This window comes from Perognathus longimembris, chromosome 15 (assembly GCF_023159225.1).
Source record: "Perognathus longimembris pacificus isolate PPM17 chromosome 15, ASM2315922v1, whole genome shotgun sequence".
Lineage (NCBI taxonomy): Eukaryota > Metazoa > Chordata > Mammalia > Rodentia > Heteromyidae > Perognathus > Perognathus longimembris.
The window spans coordinates 46,915,116-46,936,790 of NC_063175.1; the positions used below are offsets into that span (position 1 = coordinate 46,915,116).

Genomic DNA, 21,675 nt, shown 5'->3' on the forward strand with positions numbered 1-21,675 from the left:
CTAGGCCCTGAGTGCAGGGCACTTACGTGCTCGCGCACACACACACACACACAAATTCACAATCAAAGAAGTCACTTCTGTCAAACTCTGGACAGATGGCAACCTTCCTTGTCCTCCTGTCTTCTTACAGGATCATGTATGTATTTGTGCTCCATTCACATAGATGTCTGGTCCTACTCTCTATCTTCCTGTTTTGTAATTCAGATAATCTAAGATAACTTTTTTTTTTTTTTTGGCAGTTCCTGGGGCTTGAACTCAAGGTCTGGGCACTGCTTCTGAGTTCTTTTGCTCAAAGATAGCCTTCTACTACTTGAGCCATTTCTGGCTTTTTTGGTGATTAATCAGATGGGTCTCACCCAGGCTGCTTTTAAACTGATCCTCAAACCTCAGCCTCCTGAGTAGTAAAGATTACTGACAGGTATGAGTCACCAGTGCCTGGAGATAACTGACTCTTAAGAGCTTAAGGCCAACCTTAAGCCCCCAAAATTGGCACAAAAGAAAAAAAGAAGTATGAGCCATTCCAACTGCCATTGCATCTTTAGCTGCAACAGTATAAAGATCTAGCACGTTAAAAACACAGCAAAAATGAGTACAAAAAAATTAGTAATGAGGACCCAAGATTCTAATTTTTTTTAATTTTTATTTTTTGGTCAGTGGTGGAGTTTGAATTCGGGATCTGGGTGCTGTCCCTGAGTTCTTTTTGCTCAAGGCTAGCACTCTACCACTTTGAACCACAGCACCACTTCCAGTTTTCAGGTGGTTAACTGGAGATAAGAATCTCATGGACTTTCCTGCCTGGGCTGGCTTTGAACTATGATCCTCACATCTTGGCCTCCTGAGTACCTAGGATCACAGGCGTGAGCCACCACCCAGCCCAATAATCTAATTTTAATATGTTCACCTTCAGATGCATGTGGCATATATGTGTAATGCTAACACATAAGAGATAGAGGAAGATCAAAAGTTTGATGCCAGCCTAGACTATACAGTAGAGTAAAAAATAATAGGGATGACATTACTTATTTAACTTCTCTGTCTCATTACTTATTTACTTATTTAACTTCTCATTACTTATTTAACTTCTCTGTACATCACCTTTATAGTAATCATTTAAATTTTTTTTAAATTCCCTTTTATTACTCTATGATTTTAGTACTATCTACTAAATTTAGTAGTTCCTCATTTTATATAGATACTCCATGAAAGATTAAAAGAAACTTGTAAGATATGATCTAATATGAGATAGACGGTACACTGAGGAAACTGAGGCAGGAAATTTTTTTTTAATGAGTGGTTGTTTATTAATGGCCAGAAATACAGTCTATTGGGAATACAAGACACATATTTGGGGGAGAAGTGATCTGAACCTGTGTGGAAGTCACTCCATGAAAGTTGAGAGTTTGGAAGGTAGAGTTGAGATAGGATCTAGACATGGCAGGAACGACTCGACATGTTAAAATTGTAGCTACAAAGTTTTCTGTGTGTATTCATTCTTAATTTAGGAATCAGCAGGCAAGAGGAGAGCTCAGTCTGCCTCTATCTTGAACTAATGCTCAGAAGAGTAAAACAAATCACTGAAATACTTCTCCTTCCAATTCATGCCCATTTAAAATGTGAAAACAATTCCATTTTTATGAACTCTTCCAAGTCAATTCATATGCCTCAATTACAAGCACAATACGAATTTAGCAAAGCTTAGTAACTGATGCACAAGACTGTGGTGGTTAGATTCCAGTAGCTCTGGAATTAATTGTCTCTGGAATCTAAGGTGCGCTACACTGATACCAGCAGGTTTTAGTTCCATATTACCAATTTCCCTCCAAGATGTTAGCTTTAACTCATTGATACAATAAAATGATACAAAGAATTCCAGTCACACTTAAAAGCAAAGATTTAAATTACTAGAATATCTTAGACCATAATTTAAACTGTGTACTTATACATGTTGTATCTGATACAATGATTATAACCTATAGCTGCCCAAGATGCCAGAATACATCCAGAACTAGGTCCATGTCACATCCCTCCCCCTAAATCTTGTCAAGGTTATCTTTTCCTAAAGCAGCATAACGCCACTTGATAAAGTGGACTATGGTTGGTGGTAGTGAAAACAAAAACAGTTACAGCCCAATGGGACAAACAAGGGAAGATTTGATTTTAGCATTTTGGTTTTTTTGGAGAGGCATTGTTCCTTCCGTGAGCTGTATTCTTTCCTTCACATCCCAGGAAGAAACAGTTATGGCTTACAGCGCTGGACAAATCGAGGGTACAAGCATACGTCTCGGATATGATACCTATTCAGAATCCAAGTTAGGAACCGTTCCAAGCCCAGGCCATATCCTCCATGAGGACAAGTACCATATTTTCTCTGTTAAATAAGAGAGAGAAAGTAAATGCTTTGTCGAGAACTTTATCTAAAAATGTTCATTTTTGTACTGGGAAATGAGTTATTAGTTCATTGTGCTTACTGCCAGGGGCAGTGGCTCACACTTGTACTTCTAGCTACTCAAGAGACTATGATCTGAGAATCATGGTCCAAATCTATGTGACTCTTATATCAAACTAAACAGAAAAAAAAGCTAAGCAAGAGCTTGGCGCCCTAGTACTGACACAAAAGCAAAAAGAATTCAATCCATAATCTATATGCCTTCATAAACCATTTGGTATGAAATTAACATAATTTTGTCGAGGACAACTAGAAAATTCATACCTTACATTATTACAACCATGAAATCAAATACAATTTTCTCAATTTTTTTTTACCTGATCAGTGTACCAGTAGTAGGGAGTAGGATCAATTCCCTCCCTTTTGTATCCTGCCAGAATCTCTTCGCTGTCCCAGATACGCATTGAGCCGCCCACAATCTCCCCAACATTGGGCATCAACACATCGACCTGTAAATACAAGGTGAAAAAAAAAAAAAAGAACAAAGCCCAATTACTAGCAGGCATAGCAGTGTGGCAATGTTGTGGGGCTTCAATGGAAATTACTACTAAGCAACTATAGTTAAAGGAATGACTAGGATTGTGCAAAAGTCAAGTATTATTCATATTCTCAAAGCATGTTAACTCCAGTCAGCAGAGGAAAACAAAAGCACTTCTTAAATTACTGTCACCCTAGAGTTATAAAATGTTTGCCAAGAGTGGCAGCATTCCAAGTGGCAGTTCCCACTCCCTTAAAAAGCAAAATTTTGAATACTCTGAATTATAAACTGACAGATTCAGTAAGGCGGGAATCCTCAGGACATCGTTGCATATAGAAGGACTTGATCGCCACGGGAAATCGACACAGCAAGATTGGTTCGTTAATGGTGTCCGTCATCAGTCTCTCAGGAGCTTCTGGGATATCCTGAGAGTTAAAACAAGACTTCAACCCAAAAGCAACAAAACAGAAAGTAGCTCTTTTTCCATGCACCATTCCTTACTTGTTGTTAACTCAGGAGGATACATACCTATTCATAACCCATGTCTATATTTGTGCAAAGTACAATTTCTTTCAATAATAAACATGCTGTTAACTCATACACAGGTAAGATCTGCCTCCTGCTTCAATCTATCTCAATAACTGTGCTGCATGAATGAACACACACCAAGATCTCCAACCTGTGACTCCATGGCCACTTTTATCAAACTCTAGTGTGGTTCACTTGTTCTCACAGAGCAGAAGGTAATCGGTACATGCTCCATGACATCACTGATCTACATGCAGAGGCAGTTATTAACCACATTAATCTTTTTTTTTTCTTGAACTCAGTGCCTTTCTATCTTACTTGGCTTGCTTGTTCACAGCTAGCACTGTGTGACTTTGGCTATGCCTCCACCCCAACTCTCTTCTGCTAGTGATTTGGAGATGAGGTCTTGAGGACTTTTCCGTCTGGGCTGGCTTTGAACATTGATCCTGTCATCACCTTCCTGAGTAAATAGGATTACAGAAATGAACCACTGGCACTCAGCTGTTACAATAAATTAGTTATGCCTTTAATGATAATGAGATAGAATTATAAGGCAAGTAACTAAGGTCAAGTTGTTAAGTGTAGCCACACCACCAAAGAGCCAGGAAATGTTAAAAGGATGAAGCAAGTCAGTCAGTTTCTCTCAAAACATCACTTAGTAAGCCACACATAAATTCATGTTAGAACTAAAAACTCCTGCCCCACTAAGAAAAATGATTGAGAGAACTGAAGAAGACTCGTGGATTTGTGTAAGATTTGCATTGGAGCTGAGTGATCATCTGGCAACAGCTATTTCCCATGAGGGTCCTGGAGCCCTGGCCTTCTGAAGCGCACGGTTGAGGGAGACAGGAGCTCTGGTCTCTTAACTTGTATCTGCTTTCCATACTGGGCTTCTGTGCACCAGTGAGCTGGGGGAAGAAGGTCTTAGTGACGCGGGAATGCCCACAGACCTCACGTGCATGAGATGACAGCACCGTGCAACATATGCTGACATATACAGGAGGCTTCCCATACCATGATGCTGCTTGGCATTTAGCTCCTGTAGTTCCCATGGCCTTGTCAGGAGGTCACATACAAGGTAGAAATGAAGAACCCAGAGTGGGAAGACTGACCCACTGATTACACAGCAGGTCAGGAGGGAGGGGTGGGAACTAAGTCCTCCTGGGGTTTGGGACACTGACTTGTGTCCCACTCACTAACTTGTGTTGCTTCCACTCAATTGTACTATTTATCTAAGCACTAGGTGCACCAAAGATTTCCGCTCAAAGCTCAAGATTTCAGTTCAAAAAATGTGCTATTGTATATCACAAACTGAACTCACGAGGCAGAAAGTGTAATTTAAAGAGACCTGGTACATTGCTTGTTCTCCTTATAAATTCTAAAAACCAAAGCAGAATTCTAGTTAGCAACAGCCACGAAAGCCTGATCTGAAAAACTAGACTTGCAATTACATTAGGAATAAATGTGCAAGCGCATAGGCCTGGAGTACTTAGACAATCTACACCCTCAGGTACACACTGCTTTCCAGACAAAACCAACAAGCTGAGTTTATGCGGGGCACCAGATCACCCTCCCTACCTTTGATTTTGCATTTTCAACAACAGCTATCTTTGAATCTCCTTGTGTTTTTGTGTTGGTTCTGGGACTTGAACTCAGGGGCTGGGTGTTGTCCCTAAGCTTCTTTTTGCTCAAGGCTAGCACTCTACCACTTGAGCCACAGTGCTACTTCAATCCCTTTCTGAGTAGTTTACCGGAGATATGAGTCTCACGGGCTTTCCTGCAGCGGCCGGCTTTGAACCACAATCCTCAGATCTCAGCCTCCTGAGTAGCTAGGATTATAGGTGTGAGCCACCAATGCCCAGCAGGAAGGATTTCTAAGTTACTATTTCGGGGAAATGAAATCCTTCAGAATACTTTTTCAGGAATAACTAAACATAAGCCAGCAGACGTTCTGTTATTATCATTTATTCAAGGGCAAGCAGAGACTTCCTGCATTACTAGTTACCCAATCAAGGGCAGCAACCCACTTAAGCTCACGACCACCTTGGGAACAATGACAAGAAAGGAATCCATACCTCTCCAAATTCATAAAAAGTCCCGTCTTCTTTCTTTATGTTGTGTTCTTTCAGCCACACAATAGCATCTGAGTAGTTCATCCGTCTGAAAGGCCGTTTGGGGGGTTTGAAGTTCTAGTTAAAAGGAGGGGGGGGGGGAATCAGAGTATGTATAAAGAAACTACCCACACTAAAATGACCATTACTATCAATTTATCATTATTATGAAATTATTTCAGATTAAGAAATGCACATATTCCTAAAATTGAAAACGTATGACTATCTTCTTATGTAAATTGATATAAAATTGCTGGCAATTATTAGTATTAAGTTTTAGTCTTCAAAATACAAGACATTTGGGCTGAGGGCATGGCTCAAGTGGAAGACCATCTGCCTACCTGAGGGAGGCCTGGAGTTCAAAGCTCAGTGTTCACAGACACACATACACACACCCCAGTTATTTCAGCACGCCAAGCCATCAAATCTATAAATACTTAGTGTGATGACCCCTATTTCTTTCAGAAAAGAGTTAGAATCTTTTTATTTCCATAGAACACTACACACCTACCGGGTTCAGGTCGCGCACTACGCTGGCTATTGGTGATTTCAGGACTCTGTCTACCACGTCACACACCAAGTCCTCCAATCGGTTGAGGAGGTCCTCAAATGTCAGGAAAGGGCACTCGGCTTCCACATGAGTGTATCTGAAGAACAAGACACTGGCTTGTCATCACTCTTCTTGCACACTAAGTTTCTCTCAAAGATAGGAACATTGGGAAACTGCCGAAAAGTAAAAATTTGAACATTTCTAACCAACTCTCTCCTTGGGGAGTAACTTCTAGTTTATTCCTTAACACACAAGGACCAATGCAAAGTCGGGCGGTGGGGCGGGGTGCGGCGCAGGGGACGGGGACCTTAGCTCTGGCCTCCAAGGCAAAAAAATAACATGTTCCATTACCTCCCTGACTATACCAAAGGTTTTTACACGAACTTCATCTATCTAAAACCTTCTTTACTAAAGATACTGTCTAAAAATAAACAGAAGCATAAAGACCCTTTCATACTCAGCCAGGTGCCTTCGTGTTCTGGACTGTTCTGCTCTGTATGACTGTGCGATGCAGAACACATCTCCCAGAGCTGGGAGGCAAGTTTCCAGGTACAGCTGAGAGGACTGGGTCAAGAATGCCTCTTCCCCAAAGTAGTCGAGCTTGAAGAGTGTGGAGCCGCCTTCTACTTGCGTCTGCACTAATGTCGGGGGAGTGACCTGTTCACAGGGGAGGAGGCAACAAGTTCCGGGTGAGCATCACCCTGCTGGCTCACAAACAGCAAAGAAGCACTGTTGCAAAAGGTGACTAACACACACTCACCTCACAGTACCCCCTGTCAAAAAAGTGATCCCTAAAGCACCTGGTGATCACAGACCGTGCTTTCAGGATTTTGGACACGTTTTCTCCTCGGATCAACATGTGCCTGTTGTTGAGCTGCACGTCAACGTCAGACTCTTCGTTGATCAAGTTATCAGCCCCTCCAGCAGGGGCCAGCCCCATGAGTTCCCAGAAGTCACAGCTTAGCTCGTGGCCACCAGGAGCCTACAGTTTAAAAAATGGAGAGAGAGAGGGGCAGAGAGAAATGAAAACTTATAATACAATTGAAGACTTAGGGCCAATTTTTTGGTAACTTGTTACTTTGGAGAATGTCATCAAAGACTCAATCATTCATCTTTACATCATCCATATTTTAACATCCAATAGTTCAGAGTAAATACATAAACGAGAAACAAACTAGAAAATCAACTAATCTCATGGCCTGTAGTAACTAACTACTAATATTAATATTTTAGTTTTCTAGTCTTTGCCTAATATTTTAAATTAACACATTTATCCATACAGAAAAAGTTAAATGCAAAGGGTTTGCTCAAAGTAGCTATTCTTTGGTGTGTGTGTAGTAAAACTTCAAATTCTCCCTAAATAATGCCATTAAAAGCAATTTATTTTAAAAACCACACATGCGTGGAGTATATAATTATCTTAGTGCCAAACACTGGACAGAAAGAAATGTCATGACAGTCACTCCATTCTGCACCATAATTTTCAAGGGAAACTCAGTGAACTAGAAAACTGACACTTATTCTTATCAAGGCCACTATACAATCCTCAAGCCTGCTTATCGCATTTATTGTCAGTGAGGACTGTTTACTCCCTCTTGTGGTTGGCATGTCACACTTGTTTTTCTAACCACAGCAATTATTTGCTGTGCAATTATCAACAGATAACTGTAACAGGATTAGGTTATGTTTGTGTGCCTTTGGCTAAGGAACAAATGGCTCTGAATACCACTTATGTTTAATATTTTTAAAAGAGGCTTTTGGCCATGTTAAATGAAGTCAAGCTCTCTAGAGACAAATGGCTCACGTTTTCTCTGCAGAAACTAAGTCTAAAATAGACTGAGATTTGATCAATTATACAGGACTCTAGGCATTCACATACAATAAGACCAAAAGAAGATACTCTTCAGGGAGGAACACAAAAGCACAAGGCCTATGTGTATTATATAAAATATTTATGAAAATGAACTCCAGGAAATGGAAACAAGAGTTTTGTCTGGTTTTTTTGTCTTGTTTGTTCATTTATCTGTCTTTGGGAGGGTAAAGGGGGCACAGAAATTGAGGGACAAAGGGTGAGCACATGCAGCAGTAGTACTCACTATGTTGAAAATGAACTGTATAACTGTGGGTAGGAATGAGAGGGGAAAATTGGAAGACAGGAAGGGAAGAAGGGACATTGTCCTAAAAGAAATGTACTTAGTACGTAACTTATGTAACTGTAGCTCCCCACCCCCTTGTAAATAATCTTTATAGTGACAATGCTGGTGGCTCATGCCTATAATTCTGGCTATTCAGGAGGCTGAGATCTGAGGACCATGGTTCAAAGCCAACCTGGGCAGGAAAGTCCTTAAGACTCTTATCTCCAATTAACGACCAGAAAACTCCAAGTGGCACTGACTCAAGTGGTAGAGTGCTCGCCTTGGGCTGATGCGCTCAGGGACAGCGCCCAAACCCCAGAGTTCAAGCCCACGAATGACAAAAAGAGTCCTACTATCAAAAACAATGATCAGTTGAAAAGTTGTATAGAAAATAAGTGGGTTTTTTTTTTCCACTTTAAAGATGCTTTCAGGGCTGGGAATATGGCCTAGTGGTAAAGTGCTCGCCTATATATGAAGCCCAAGGTACAATTCCTCAGCACCACATACAGAGAAAAAAGCTAGAAGTGGCACTGTGGCTCAAGTGGCAGAGTGCTAGCCTTGAGCAAAAAGAAGCCAGGGACAGTGCTCAGGCCTTGAGTTCAAGCCCCAGGACTGGCCAAAAAACAAAAATCAAAAAAAGATGCTTTTAAGTTCTGTTCAGAAAGTTTCATGTTTATTGCATTTTTTCTTAAAAATTTTGGGCAGGTTGTTTTTATTTCAAGGTAGATGCAAAATAATTCATGGACTCTCAGCAAAGTAGCTACATTATCACCTATGAAGATCATGCAGGAATTGTATAAGGCTGGAAATCCCTCAGTTCTTCTTATCATGACTTGTGCTATGACTAGAATGTTTCTACCCTCCAGAAACCATGCTGAAGGTTAACAATGCTGTTGGAGTTGGAAGTGGAGGTGTTCAGGTCTACCTGAATCAATGCCATCATCTCAGGAGTGAGTTAGTTGCTCATTATCTATCATGAGATTTCATATATTATAAAAGTGAACTAAGCACTATCTGACAACTTTTAAACCACATTTTTCTAGCCACATTATGTATGTGATAGGAAGGCCTAACGAGATGCAGTCCCCCCACCTTGGGCTACCCAGCTCTCTAGAACTACAAAACCCATTTATAGGCAATGAAAAGAGCAAAGGAATACTATATTAGCAAGGACCTCACACTTGCATACATATAGACATTGCATTGCAGAGCAGAGCATCGAATACAAATTCATTCGCCCAGTGTGGAGGTGAACCCACTTACCTGTTTGCCCTTTGGAGTAAGCTTTAGCGTGCCATACACTGCCACACTGCTCTCCGTGGACAAGACGACTCCATTGTAACACTGACACTGAAAGAAAAAAAGAACTCAAGTTCAAACGAACTGATTCATGCTGATGCTAAAATACTCTCACATAATATAATACATATATAATACGGGGACAACTTACAAAGTTCTCTGGTTAAATACCAATAAGAAAGGAATGAGGCTGCCAATATTAATAATAGCTTTTAATCTTCACTTTCTGGAAGTACTGGGTTTTGAACTTAGGGGCTCCCGCTCAGTTGCTAGTCAGCTACACCATGGAGCCATGCTTCTAGAAATAACCATTTTTGTGGAAGACATCTGTCATAAAGCTATGTATCACACAATGTTTCTCCTTTTCTTCTTTGGTTCTAGTACTACGGCTTGAACTTAGGGCTTGAGTACTATCTTTTAGCTTTTCCACTCAAGACTGGTACTCCACCATGTTAGCCACAGTACCACCTCTGGCTTTCCGCTAGTTAGTTGGAGATGAGTGTCTCAGAATTGCTTGCCCAGGTGGGCTTCAAGCTGTGGTATTCAGATCTCAGCTTCCTGTACAGCGAGGATTATAGGCATGAAGCAGAGGCACCCAGCAATTTCTTACAATGGATGGTATATACAACGGTTGTCCTGTAGGATCACACTGCCTAGGATCATCTGCATTACTGAGTTTGTAAAAGTGTGACCTATGGTGCTCACACAGCAAAGGTGCATACTGTAATGGGTCTCCCAAGGGAGGGTACCACAATGTAATGGGGTGTGAGGGGGGGAATCCCCCATCCCTCCAAGAGTCCACCACTCAGAGACAGTCAAGTAAAAAGATGGATTTATTGGGAAGTAAAAAGTATACTGACCGGCCAGGTCCACAGCCCAGACTCGGGAGCTGGGACTGTGCATCCCACTCAGCGGGCCACGCTCAGGGTCAGGTTATAAAGGCAAACACCACATGGTCAAGCTTGCTATATGCAGGTGGCCAATGAGGTTACAACACTTACAGAGCACGCCAGGTCACACGCAGGTGGCCAATGGAGTTACAGTCTGTCTCACAGTGTGTTTGAACCAACCTATCATTCTAGTTAGAATTGGCCCATCGATTTGGCGGGGCTCACGTGATGCAGGTGGATACGCCTACTCATGGGAGGGCACAGGTTTATCCTTGAACATTCCTTGAACCTTCCATGCCTCAGGCGGTCAAGCAGTTTATACAATCTTATCACAGTGAAGGGGAACTTCCCTGGATAGGATGGGGGAGATTAGTGAAGATGGAGTTGGCTTCTGCTCTCTTTAATCTGAGATGAGTCAGTCTGACGCCCCTCAACAGCCAATGGTGGTGCTGGCCAGATCTGACCTCAATATTACACATACCAGTGCATTTCTCAAAATGAAAGCCACACACGAAAGTAGCACGATTATAGGAAAACATCCATGTATATGTAAGTACTTTGCATACATAAAGCATAAATACCACTAGTCCTCATCACTTTAAAACCTACCTCCCTTTCACAGAACATACAGTGAACAGAGGGAAGTGTTAAACGATAACACATCTAGAGTGTGAGAATCTACAGGGCAACCTGTCAGGTTCTCCAGTAAGAGAATAGGACAGAAAAGAGAATGAGAATGAAAAGAGGATGCTTTTTGTAAGTCGGATGTTGGGGGAAACAACCTCATTCCAGGATCACCAGTCACTGATGCTGGGTGGTAATGAGTTTTTACTGTTCGTTCTACTTTGGGCTTTGGAAATATTCTATAGTAAAAGCTTCCTCCCCTAGCTATTTTAAGACCTAAGTAGCATCTAAAAAACGTTGATGATACTGGGCAGGACACACTGTGAGTCTTTTATCTCTGATCCACTACTCAGAAAAGGCAGGATGTGGCATTATATCTCAAGTGGTAGAGTGCTGCTAGCCTTGAACAAAACTTGAAGCTCAGGGATAACACTCAGGCCCTGAGTTCAAGCCCCATGACCAAAAAACGGTAATTTATGATATACACCATGATATTCCTAAATTCCCCGGCCCTGTTGAAAAAAAATCCCAAATTTTCAGCTATAAATAAGAGAAAATATTTACCAAGTCATCTGATAAGACACACTGAAGATAACCTGTACCATCACGCAACACCAGAAACATTAAATTCTTTCCTAAAAAAGAGAAATAGAAATTTAGTCACTACAGAGCATTTTGTCATAATTAAGATGTCAAGGAAACTCTAAAAGTTAACAGGAAGTTCAAACCTCTCTAAGGGCCCTTACTCCAAGCATCCTCTCGTAACACTGCTATGCAGTCCTTTTCTTTGGCCAGTCCTGGGTCTTGGACTAAGACTCAAGGCCTGAGCACTGTTCCTGGCTTCTTTTGGCTCAAGGCTAGCACTCTGCCACTTGAGCCACAGCGCCCTTCTGGCTTTTTCTTTTCTACATATGTGGTCCTGAGGAATCGAACCCATGGCTTCATGTATATGAAGCAAGCACTCTACCACTAGGCCATATTCCCAGGCCCTGCTATGCAGTCTTTACACTGTATTTTCAACTGCGATGCTCATGATACACAGGATTTGAGACAAGCTGTTCCTGCTTGAGCTCCTGCTCTTCCAGAATACTGCTGGACAGAATGGAAGGTGCATATGTACTGTTGAAGAGAGGCATTTTTTCTCCCTCTCTTTTTACTAGTGCTGGTACTGGGGCTTTAGCTCAGGGCCTCAACCTCTTTCTAGGCTTTTTTTCTCTCAGGCAATGCTCTCCTACTTGAGCCACACCCATGCTTCTGGCATTTTGCTGGTCAGTTATAGATAAGAGTTTCATGGTCTTTTCTCTGGGGCTGGCTTTGAACCAGATCTCAGCCCTGAGTAGCAAGGATTACTGGCATAAGCCATCAGCACCTGGCTTAGAGAAGCACTCTAATCTTGTTTCATCAGAGATTTGATAATCACTTAAAATGAAAAACAAAACAGAACAGAAACCAATATAAACTAATAAAATGAGGGAAAAAAAACATCAGGACCAAGAGAGCAGAATAAGAACTATGGCCAACTTTCAGATTAGAATCTGACCTTCCTATAACATATCCCCTATTCGTTAAAAAATTAAAATTCAGCTTGACAAATCAGATCACTATGGTTCAAACACTTAAAATAGTATTTAAATAATTTAAGTTTTCAAAGTCCTATTAGATAAGAGTAAGTTTAGGACATAAATCACTACACAGCATAAAAAAGCATACCTAAAACCAAGCCCAAGTAAATGTTTTTAGGGGGACCTAGTGGCAAGAGTGTTTGACTCCTATACATGAAACCTGGGTTCGATTCCTCAGCACCACATATACAGAAAAGGCCAGAAGTGGCGCTGTGGCTCAGGTGGACAGGGACAGTGCTCAGACCCTGAGTCAAGTTTTTAGGTTCGTTTTTATCTAGGACCAAAGTTATTTAAGTATGCAATTCACCTTGTCTTCGCAGCCTGTGAACCCAGCCAAACACCTTGACTCTTTGCCCCCTGTAGGCTGCTAGTGCACTGATCTTCACCTGTCAAATCAAGGTAAGTAACATGTCAAGAATGGCAACACTTATCACATACCAACATTTTCACTAATATTAGATGGACAAATGAAGTGTTAGGAAAAAAAACCACAAACAGTGAAAAACTGGAAGCTGTCATTCTATTATTTGGCATGTTAGCCAAAAATAATCAGCACATTGTAATGGTTAAAATTCAAACTTCTGTGTTTACTTAATGAACAACTCAAAAATGCTCACATATTCCTATACAAACCCATCAAATCAATTAATAATTTAATTTACCCCAAATGAAGCACCTGCTCCCCAGAGCAGCACAGAGCCTCTTCCATGACCTCAACTCACACTGAGGCTTGGAAGCTAATGTACAGTTTGAAAGGAGAGGGAGCTACTAAGAGATATGAGCAGCAGAAGAGAACCGTAATTATATAGCCCAGAAAAAACCCCATCACCCTGGAAGTATGAAGAACATGACATCAGCAGAAAGACTAGGGAACTCAAACCACGTTCATACAGTCAAGCATTCTGTTTAGATTCAAAGAAAGGATGAATGGAGGGAAAAAGAGGGAGGAAAAGAGGGAGAGGAGGGAAGGAAAGAGAGAGAGGAGGGAAGGAGAGAGAACTCAATTTTGCAGAATCACACTTTTTAGGATATAAAAAATATTGAAAATTTAAAAACCTTGAAAGTCACCAAACACTGGTGTGGCTAATGCCTATTATCCTGACAACTTAGGAGGCTGAGAGCTGAGAATCATGATTCAAAGCCAGCCAGTCAGGGCAAAAGTATGTAATTAGAAACATGGCACAGGTGGTAGATCACCAGCTCTGAGTGAAAACGCCCTGACAAGCCTTGAATTCAGAACCTGTTACACACACACACACAACTAAACTGAAAATCGAATACTAGAGATTTTCACATCACAAAATGACACACAGAAGCTAGATCTGCACTCCATATCAATTGTAATCTGCTCAACTCTCCAGTGAAATGAACCCCTGAAGAACCAGCCTCATAATTCTAAACATTTCTCTCTAACCTTTCTGAAAAGACACACACACACACACGTAACCAACAATGTAGCATGAACCTCGAGCTCCAAAATAATGACTAGATGTAGCCCAGGCCATGACACTGGAAAATATAAACACACTTACACATTTTGGCTCTGGAAGACTTGGGTCATTTTCTATGGTAATCTTCTTTGCTTCTTCCAGGTTCTTTTCTCTCCGCAGATTATCTTCCGCCTAATATTAATAATGAAACAATTGGTAAAAAGTTTTTCAGAGTTGTAAATGTAAAGCTGTGCAGAGCAGCAGATTCATTCGTCACCTCTTTCTTCTCCCGGGATTCATTTTTCATTTGTTCTCTATGCCACATTTTTTTAATGTTCTTCATCTGTGATTTAGAAATAATATCCCACCTCTGCAGAAAACAAACAAACAAGACACATGTTTTATATACAGATGAAAATTCACTCACAAAACTTAATTCTGGAGTCTTTGGTACTGACCCCTTACCTCATTTTCTTTCTGTGAATCGACATAAATGGTAGGAAATGGTTCTTTTCCCACTGTCATCAAAGCCTTGGACAGGGAGGGAGGAAAAAGGAAAAAGTCTTTAACTTTATACAATACTTCAGCTAGCACCAAAATACAACTGCAGATGGTATCTAAAGTGTTTTTTAAGAAAGCAGGGAAGTACATGAAACTGAATTGAAATTTCTTCAATAAAATATTGGCCAAGTATACAAAAGGCCAAGCTCCATTTCGTCAATAAAAAAATTAAATGAGACCATACTGAAACACATTAGGCAATGCCGTATAGCACATACCACTGGATAACTTACACGTTTTATAGATGTGTGTTTAACTAGTTGAATATAAAACATGGTTATCTTACCACTCCAAACATTGTGCCTGTCAAGTTATTAAGTAAAAAAAAAAAAAAAAATGTAGCCAAGGGCAGTGGCTCAGGCCTGTAATCCTAGCTCCTCACTCAACAGGCTGAGATTTGAGGTTAACAGTTCAAAGCTAGCCTGAGACAGAAAAGCCCTGAGACTCCAATCTCCAATTAACCATCAAAAAGCTGGAAATGGAGCTGGTTTGCTTAAGTGGTAGAGCACTAGATTTGAGGGGGAAAAACAACAACAAAGGAAATGTAATGGATTATTCTTTCGGTGCTCGTATCTGAAGCCCATCACATGCTACCCGGGTTTTGTCCCCCAGGGGCTCCCTACCAGTTGTCCAGCTTCTCCTGTCTTTTGGGTCACGAATCTTCAACTGTCTGGTTTCATTCCTCAGTAAAAGGCTGAAGGCCATAAAGTTGTAAGAATCGCTCAGGGGTGAAAACAACCAGGCCCACGACCAGGCAATTTTGACAACAGCTAGAGAAAGTTTTACTCTTTGAATGAGCCTTAATAACACCCAAATTCTGATGCAAGTTCCACAAAGCAGAACTTCGCCTTTCACTATCCCTCAAGAATAAGGAGTTGAAATGAGGAGAGGAGCAATTCGGGATTTGTTACCCCTCCGTAATCCAGCTGAATTTCTACTCTACCATACTCGTGCTTATCGCTCTAAGGTGGTAGGCAGAGTGACCTCAAGACAACCTCCACTAAGTTCATGATAACCCCGTGTGCATGCTAAATGACACTGCTCCAGTCCATGCCAGGACAGCACACAATGGCCCAGATGATGAATGGAAAAATACACAGCTGGAAGCAAGAGTCAGCAACCGAATTCCTGGAGAATCTCCACCCATTCCCCATCATTAGCCTCCTCTCTCACTGTCTCCTCACACCAAAGGTGTGCAAAGTTCATGTGTGAGTTTATCTCCCATTTCTCTTCTTCATAAAAAAGGGAGGGGGGAAGGTAATGAATTGTTCCAATTATTTTCTTTCATTCAATTCTTGATAAAGTGTCCTTTGTTGTTCAAAACAAAAATCTTAGATCTTTTCTCTCCCCCTCCCCCATCTTCTGGTCCTGGGGCTGGAAATCTGGGCCTAGGCACAGTTGTTGAGCTTTTCTGCTCAAGGCCAGTGCTCTACCACTTGAACCACAGCTCCACTTCTATGTTTTGTAATTAACTAGAGGTAAGAGTCTTACCAACTTTGCTACACAGGCTAGCTTTAAACCACAGATCCTTAGATCTCAGCCTCCAGAGTAGCTAGGATTACAGGTGTGAACCGGCTGTGCCCTGGCAGTTGTCCTAAAAGGTCATTAGTCCCAACTCTCTGCTATAAAGGGAGTGTGGATCTTTGAAAACGTTCAAGGAAAAATTCATCTTCTTTTCATTTTCGGCAATCGTGGATGGAGTTTGAACAGGACCCTGCATTTGGTAGGTAAGAACTCTACCATTTGAGTCACACTTCTCATGCTTCTGACTTCAGTTATTTTTCAGATGTTGTCTTGTGCTTTTGGGCTGATATACAATCCTGCTTCCTAACTACACATTATTACAAATGAGTCTCACCATATCCACCTTGTCTGTTAGTCTGTCCTTGAACCACTACTTCTGAATGCTGAATGGCATTTCAGTCATGGATGTACTTACTGCACATCCAACCATGGTCCCCCTTAAGACTGTATTTCTTAGTATCATCATGGCTGACTTCATATGACTATCCTCTATGCTTATGTTAAGCAATGCACAAGTGCACTTGCTAGTCATTTAGAATTCATGTACTATATGATATAGTTCATATAGATCCTTGCTTTTCTATCATTGAAGTTGAAAGAACCAAACTAACAACCTTCAAATCAGAACCACATACTTTTGTTAACAGTGACACCCTTCAGAGGTTTTCGCAAAGTCTTGTAAATTGTAGAGAGCCCTATGAAGGCCCCCTACAACTCAGAAAAGAGACAGATTTCTCTCCCAAAGTTAAAAGCAAGTAACATGTAGGACATACCAAAGCATATCCTCATGGTTAATCCCAGGACACTTGCTTCCAGTCTGGGAAGATTGGATAAGTATAGACCAAATGTTGGAGCACAGCAACAAAAAGGAAAATTGGCCAGGCATGAATGCATATAAAAAGAAGCAACATGGCTCTGCTTTTCCAAAGAGGAATATTTAATCATCTCTCACAAGTTAACAGCTGGGGCTAGTGGGTTCCAGCATTCCAGTTTAATTTGTGTCCACTCCTACCACACACAGTCTGATGGAGCTCATGCTGTGAGCTCTAAGCTCTTGAAGAACCTCTGTATTTGGCTTTCCATTAAAGCCCACTTACAGACAATGTACTAGCCTTATGTGAGGATTGTAGGTTCGGAGTAATACCAAGCTGTCAACAGACTGGCATTCTAGTTTCAAGATGGATGCTCACAACTCGCTCTAAGAAAGAGGCCCATTCTCAGCGTGCCAATACAAATTAAGTCTCAGAGCTCAGGCTAATGTCAGGATTGTGGAAGATTCATAAGAGGTTTTTTAGAATCACCTACCAGTGAACCAACATTGAGTGAGGAAAAGCAGTTTTCTTTTCCACTTGTAAGGAAAAAAAGCAAAAAGCCTAGTAACTGAACTCTGAAGAACAATTCCAATGTTCAATGCCCCAACGTAAACAAGAAAGGATGACATCTGTTTTAAATGTTCAAAAAAGCTTACAAATTAGGCATGTCAGTGCCACTGGACAGGTGACAAAAACACCAGTTCCCTGTGCTTTTTATGAGGAAGCAAAACTCTGGAATTATGCTGCAAAAGGTCTCAGAAGTGCAGAAGTCTAGTTGTCATATTAGCAGAGCTCTTAAATCTTTCATCAACTGCAAATCTCAGTACAAAATAGCAATAATGTAAGAAAGGGGAAAGAATTCTTAAATCTTTTCCTAAAGATCAACTGAAGACCTGATCACCTAAGTCTTAAAGCAACACATCTGTGAACACTCCTTACTTTCCTGTTTATGAAAACTCTCTTTAAAACTAGGAAAGCACTTTTCTGAAAAGCTACACATTCATGTAAGTTATTAATAATCCGAGTCATTTTCCTAAAGATATACTACCTTTAGACCTGTTTTGAATGGTTTCTCCTTGGTTCCATCTCCGGTAGCATCATTGCCCTCTCGATCAGAGACATACAGCTCGGCTGTTTAAAAAAAAATGAGAAGTTTATCAGTTATTTACTGTTAGCATTTCCCCAGCCTCAGGTGCTCAGCCCCTCCCATTAGCCCCCAGCCACCCATACCTAAACTCCCAGCCCTAGAACTATGATGGGCCACTCCTACTCACCATTAAGACTTATCTACTTCCCCTTTAGCCCCAGAGAAGTTGCCATTTGGATAAGGTGCAGTGGCCATGTTGCTCCCTCTCGCAAGGGAGATATGGCCCCACTAATAAACCTCCTTATAAACCTTCTCCAGGGACAGGAATATGGCCTAGTGGCAAGAGTGCTTGCCCTGTATACAAGAAGCCCTGGGTTCGATTATATAGAAAACGGCCAGAAGTGGCACTGTGGGTCAAGTGGCAGCCACAAGAAGTGAGGGGCAGTGCTCAGGCCCTGAGTTCAAGGCCCAGGACTGGCAAAAACAAACAAACAAAAAAACCTTCTCCTATCTGTGACTATCTCCAAATAGTTCCCTGGAATGACTGGGATGGGACATATCCTTTCACTCACCAGTAACTGTGACTTTAAAATTCAAGCAAGCTTATCCACAAGCCTCTGTTCTGTATAAAGTACCACAGTCCAAAAGAAATCAACAACGTAATTATCTTCCAAATACCCTATTCCAAGAATACCCATCTAAAAAACGCGGTTTACAAATTTAGCTTTTCCAAATGAACTCTGGACTCTTGACTTGTGAGACTGCCTCTACCTACTTAGGTAACCAACTTAGGAGGCTAGGACTTTGGGGATGGTCAAATCTAGATTTGAAGTCTTGGATGTTGTACCTTAAAAGACAGACAATTGGGGCTGGGAATGTGGCTAGTGGTAGAGTGCTCATCCGGCATGTATGAAAGGCCTGGGTTTGATTCCTCAGCACCACATATAAAGAAAAAGCCATAAGTGGAGCAGTGGCTCAAGTGGTAGAGTGCTAGCCTTCAGCAAAATAAAAGCCAGGGACAGTGCCCAGGTCCCGAACTCAAGCTCCCAGGAATGGCAAAAAGACAAAACAAAAAGATAATGCAGAGGGGTACATTAAATGAATGCTTTCCTGCTTATTTCTCCATTAATAAAATGAGGAAAACAGTATTTGTCTGGAAGGGCTGTATCAGGATGAAATACAATTACGCATACAAATCGGACACGCCAGTGCCAATGACAGATAGGCAAGTTAAAGAAAAAACAGCCCCCTTCGGATGTCGGGAGAGCCTGGGGCCACGCCGCAGAAGGCCTCTCGGAACTGCAGAAGTTGCATCAGCCGAGCTCTCCAACCTTAGCACGGGAGCCAGGTCTCCACACGAAATGCAGGAGCACGTGAGGAAGGGAATTCCTAGACCCCGTTCCAGAGAAGATCAGCTGAAGGACCTGCACATGTGGGGGGGGGGGGCTGAGGCCCCTGGCAGAGCCCCCCCCCCCAACCCGGGAGTCTCAGGTGAGTCGCGAATTTCTCCAGGTGGGAGCCAGCCCGAACGGCCGCCATAGCCGCCGGGGGGGGGGGGTCACACGAGGGTCCCGCGGGGCCCCGGACACCCGAGTCGTGGGCCACCAGCTGGGTGCAGGCCTCTCGCTCCTTCCGCCCCCACCCCTGTGGTCCCACACGCCGCGCCGGGTACGCAGGCAAGCTGGGATCCGCACGGAACGGGGCGTTTGCCCCAGGCTGGAACCCCGAGCCCCACTCACCCAGCACCATGCCCGCGGTGGCTCTCGTCACCTCCAAGGACATCTCACCCCCCACGCACGCGCCGCAGCTGGGACACCCCCGAGCGCTCCGGCGGATTCCTCCACTGTGAGGCGCCGAGTCGCTCAGCGCTGGGGAGAGGTTGTTCCTGGAAGTCTGACGAACTTCCGGGCTCCGTGGGTGACGAGCATTGGGCGAGCGGCGCCGGAGCCGCCATCTTGGATGAGGGCAGACGGCCACTTCCGGTCTGTAGGCCAGCACGGGAGGCCCCGCCCCCCCTCCCCCCGCCCTTTCCTTTCACGACTCGAGCTTCTCCGGCGGCAACTTCCAGTTCTGCTGTAAACTCATCGGTGAACGGAGGACACCCTTTTCCCATACCATTATGTCTTAAACAGCACGCTTAGGGAAAGGCGTTGAAGTAGGAAAGTGGCCTTCCAGCAGCCAGTTGGCCAGAAGGTGGGGCCCTCCCCCCAGCGCTGGGAGTGTGGGCTGGGGGCCGACAGGTGCGACCCAGCCCATGGATAGAGGGAAGCCCCCCCCCCCCCAGGCATCATGTTCCATGACAATACAGAAGCGATAGAAAGGGCACGAACGTCCCCGTCTCGGCTTACTGGGTCCGAAGTGGTTGTCAGCCCTTCTGGCCTTTGGTCTGTGTCTGATTCGTGCCTATTTTGTGTGTAACCAGCTTGTATGAATAAAACCCAGTGAACTCCCCACCGGCGTGGCCTCCGGGAACTCGGCTGCCAGCCCGAAGTGTAAAGGCTATTCAGGCGGTCTGGTATTCAGTCATTGACAGCGATCGTCCTCCAGAAGCAGAAGCTCCCGCACAACTAAAAGCATCCTCTTCCGGGGAGACAGTAGTTTACCAGCACCTTTTATTTCTTAACTGGGGAAACGATCGGCTCGGTTCACTTTCCCGGTCCCCTTTCGGCGTCGCTAAGGGACCGTCCTCTTCCGGAGACAACTTTCACCTCGGCGCGCTCGGGATCAACCCCGTCTCTCCGCGGGATCCGGATCCCCTTCGGCTAAGCCTCAGGTGGCGGACGGTGTGCGCAGGCTCGGTCCCTGCGCTGGATGGCCCTCGCCGCCCACCGTAGCCAGGCCGCCGACCTAGGTTCCGGGCAAACGATACCGGAGCCTCCATGCTGACTCCGGGCTACTTCCGCATGTGCCTCGGGTAACCACGCCCATCGACTTCCGGTTCCGGAACAGCGCTTGACCTCGTGTGGCCGGAAGGTGGCGTTGCTGCGCTTCCGGCTGCGACCAAGCGAGCCACCGAGCCGGGTGGCCGGTGTCTTGCTGGAGCCGATTTTCCACGATTTTAGCCCTGTGGACACACTTTGGAGCGGGGAGAGGCCAGGGTCACTGCGCACGCCGCTGGATCATCTCCCTCCCCTCGGCCTCCAGCGGGGCCGCGCGCTGTGCCCTTACTGGACAGATGGATGGGACAATCAGAAAACGGGGCATTTCACATCAGTAACGCAAGCCAAGGGAGACTTACCATGGTGGTGAGAGTATCGGGTTTAAGGTACTGAATGTTCGTCTTTTTTCCTTGTGGAGTTAAATTTAAGCACACATTTGCTCGTTATACCCGGAGAACCTTTCATTTCCATCCTGCTTATGTTTGTGGACTTGTATATCCGTCCTTAGATAATTTATTTTTTTTAAAAAAACAAACCATTTTAAAGCCCCGTTGGATGCAAACTCTTTAAGGATAAGGAATAACTAAAGGTTCCGAAGCCAGATACATTGGAAATACAGGGAACTCTTTTTATTTTTCTAGTCCCCAAGACTGCAATCCAAGTCCCTTCAGCTCTTGAACTACAGATGTTTCAGCCATG

At 43.3% G+C, this 21,675-nt stretch overlaps 1 protein-coding gene across 2 annotated transcripts in view; it reads right to left on the reverse strand.

Moving 5' to 3' along the window:
• Positions 1-1,291: 1,291 nt before the first annotated feature.
• Positions 1,292-21,675, reverse strand: part of Nars1 (asparaginyl-tRNA synthetase 1) — a 32,827-nt gene continuing 12,443 nt past the window's right edge. Inside the window, exons 2-16 of one of the 2 annotated variants that reach the window (XM_048363547.1) lie at positions 19,837-19,889; positions 18,059-18,141; positions 14,579-14,644; positions 14,391-14,483; positions 14,216-14,305; positions 12,991-13,069; positions 11,626-11,696; positions 9,512-9,598; positions 6,874-7,095; positions 6,571-6,770; positions 6,075-6,210; positions 5,528-5,641; positions 3,218-3,349; positions 2,764-2,895; positions 1,292-2,368 (exon numbers count right to left, since the gene is read on the reverse strand). In XM_048363547.1, coding sequence (XP_048219504.1) covers positions 2,237-2,368; positions 2,764-2,895; positions 3,218-3,349; positions 5,528-5,641; positions 6,075-6,210; positions 6,571-6,770; positions 6,874-7,095; positions 9,512-9,598; positions 11,626-11,696; positions 12,991-13,069; positions 14,216-14,305; positions 14,391-14,483; positions 14,579-14,644; positions 18,059-18,141; positions 19,837-19,879 — 1,680 coding nt within the window. In that variant the 5' untranslated portion in view covers positions 19,880-19,889 and the 3' untranslated portion in view covers positions 1,292-2,236. The other variant, XM_048363548.1, reaches the window with a different exon arrangement.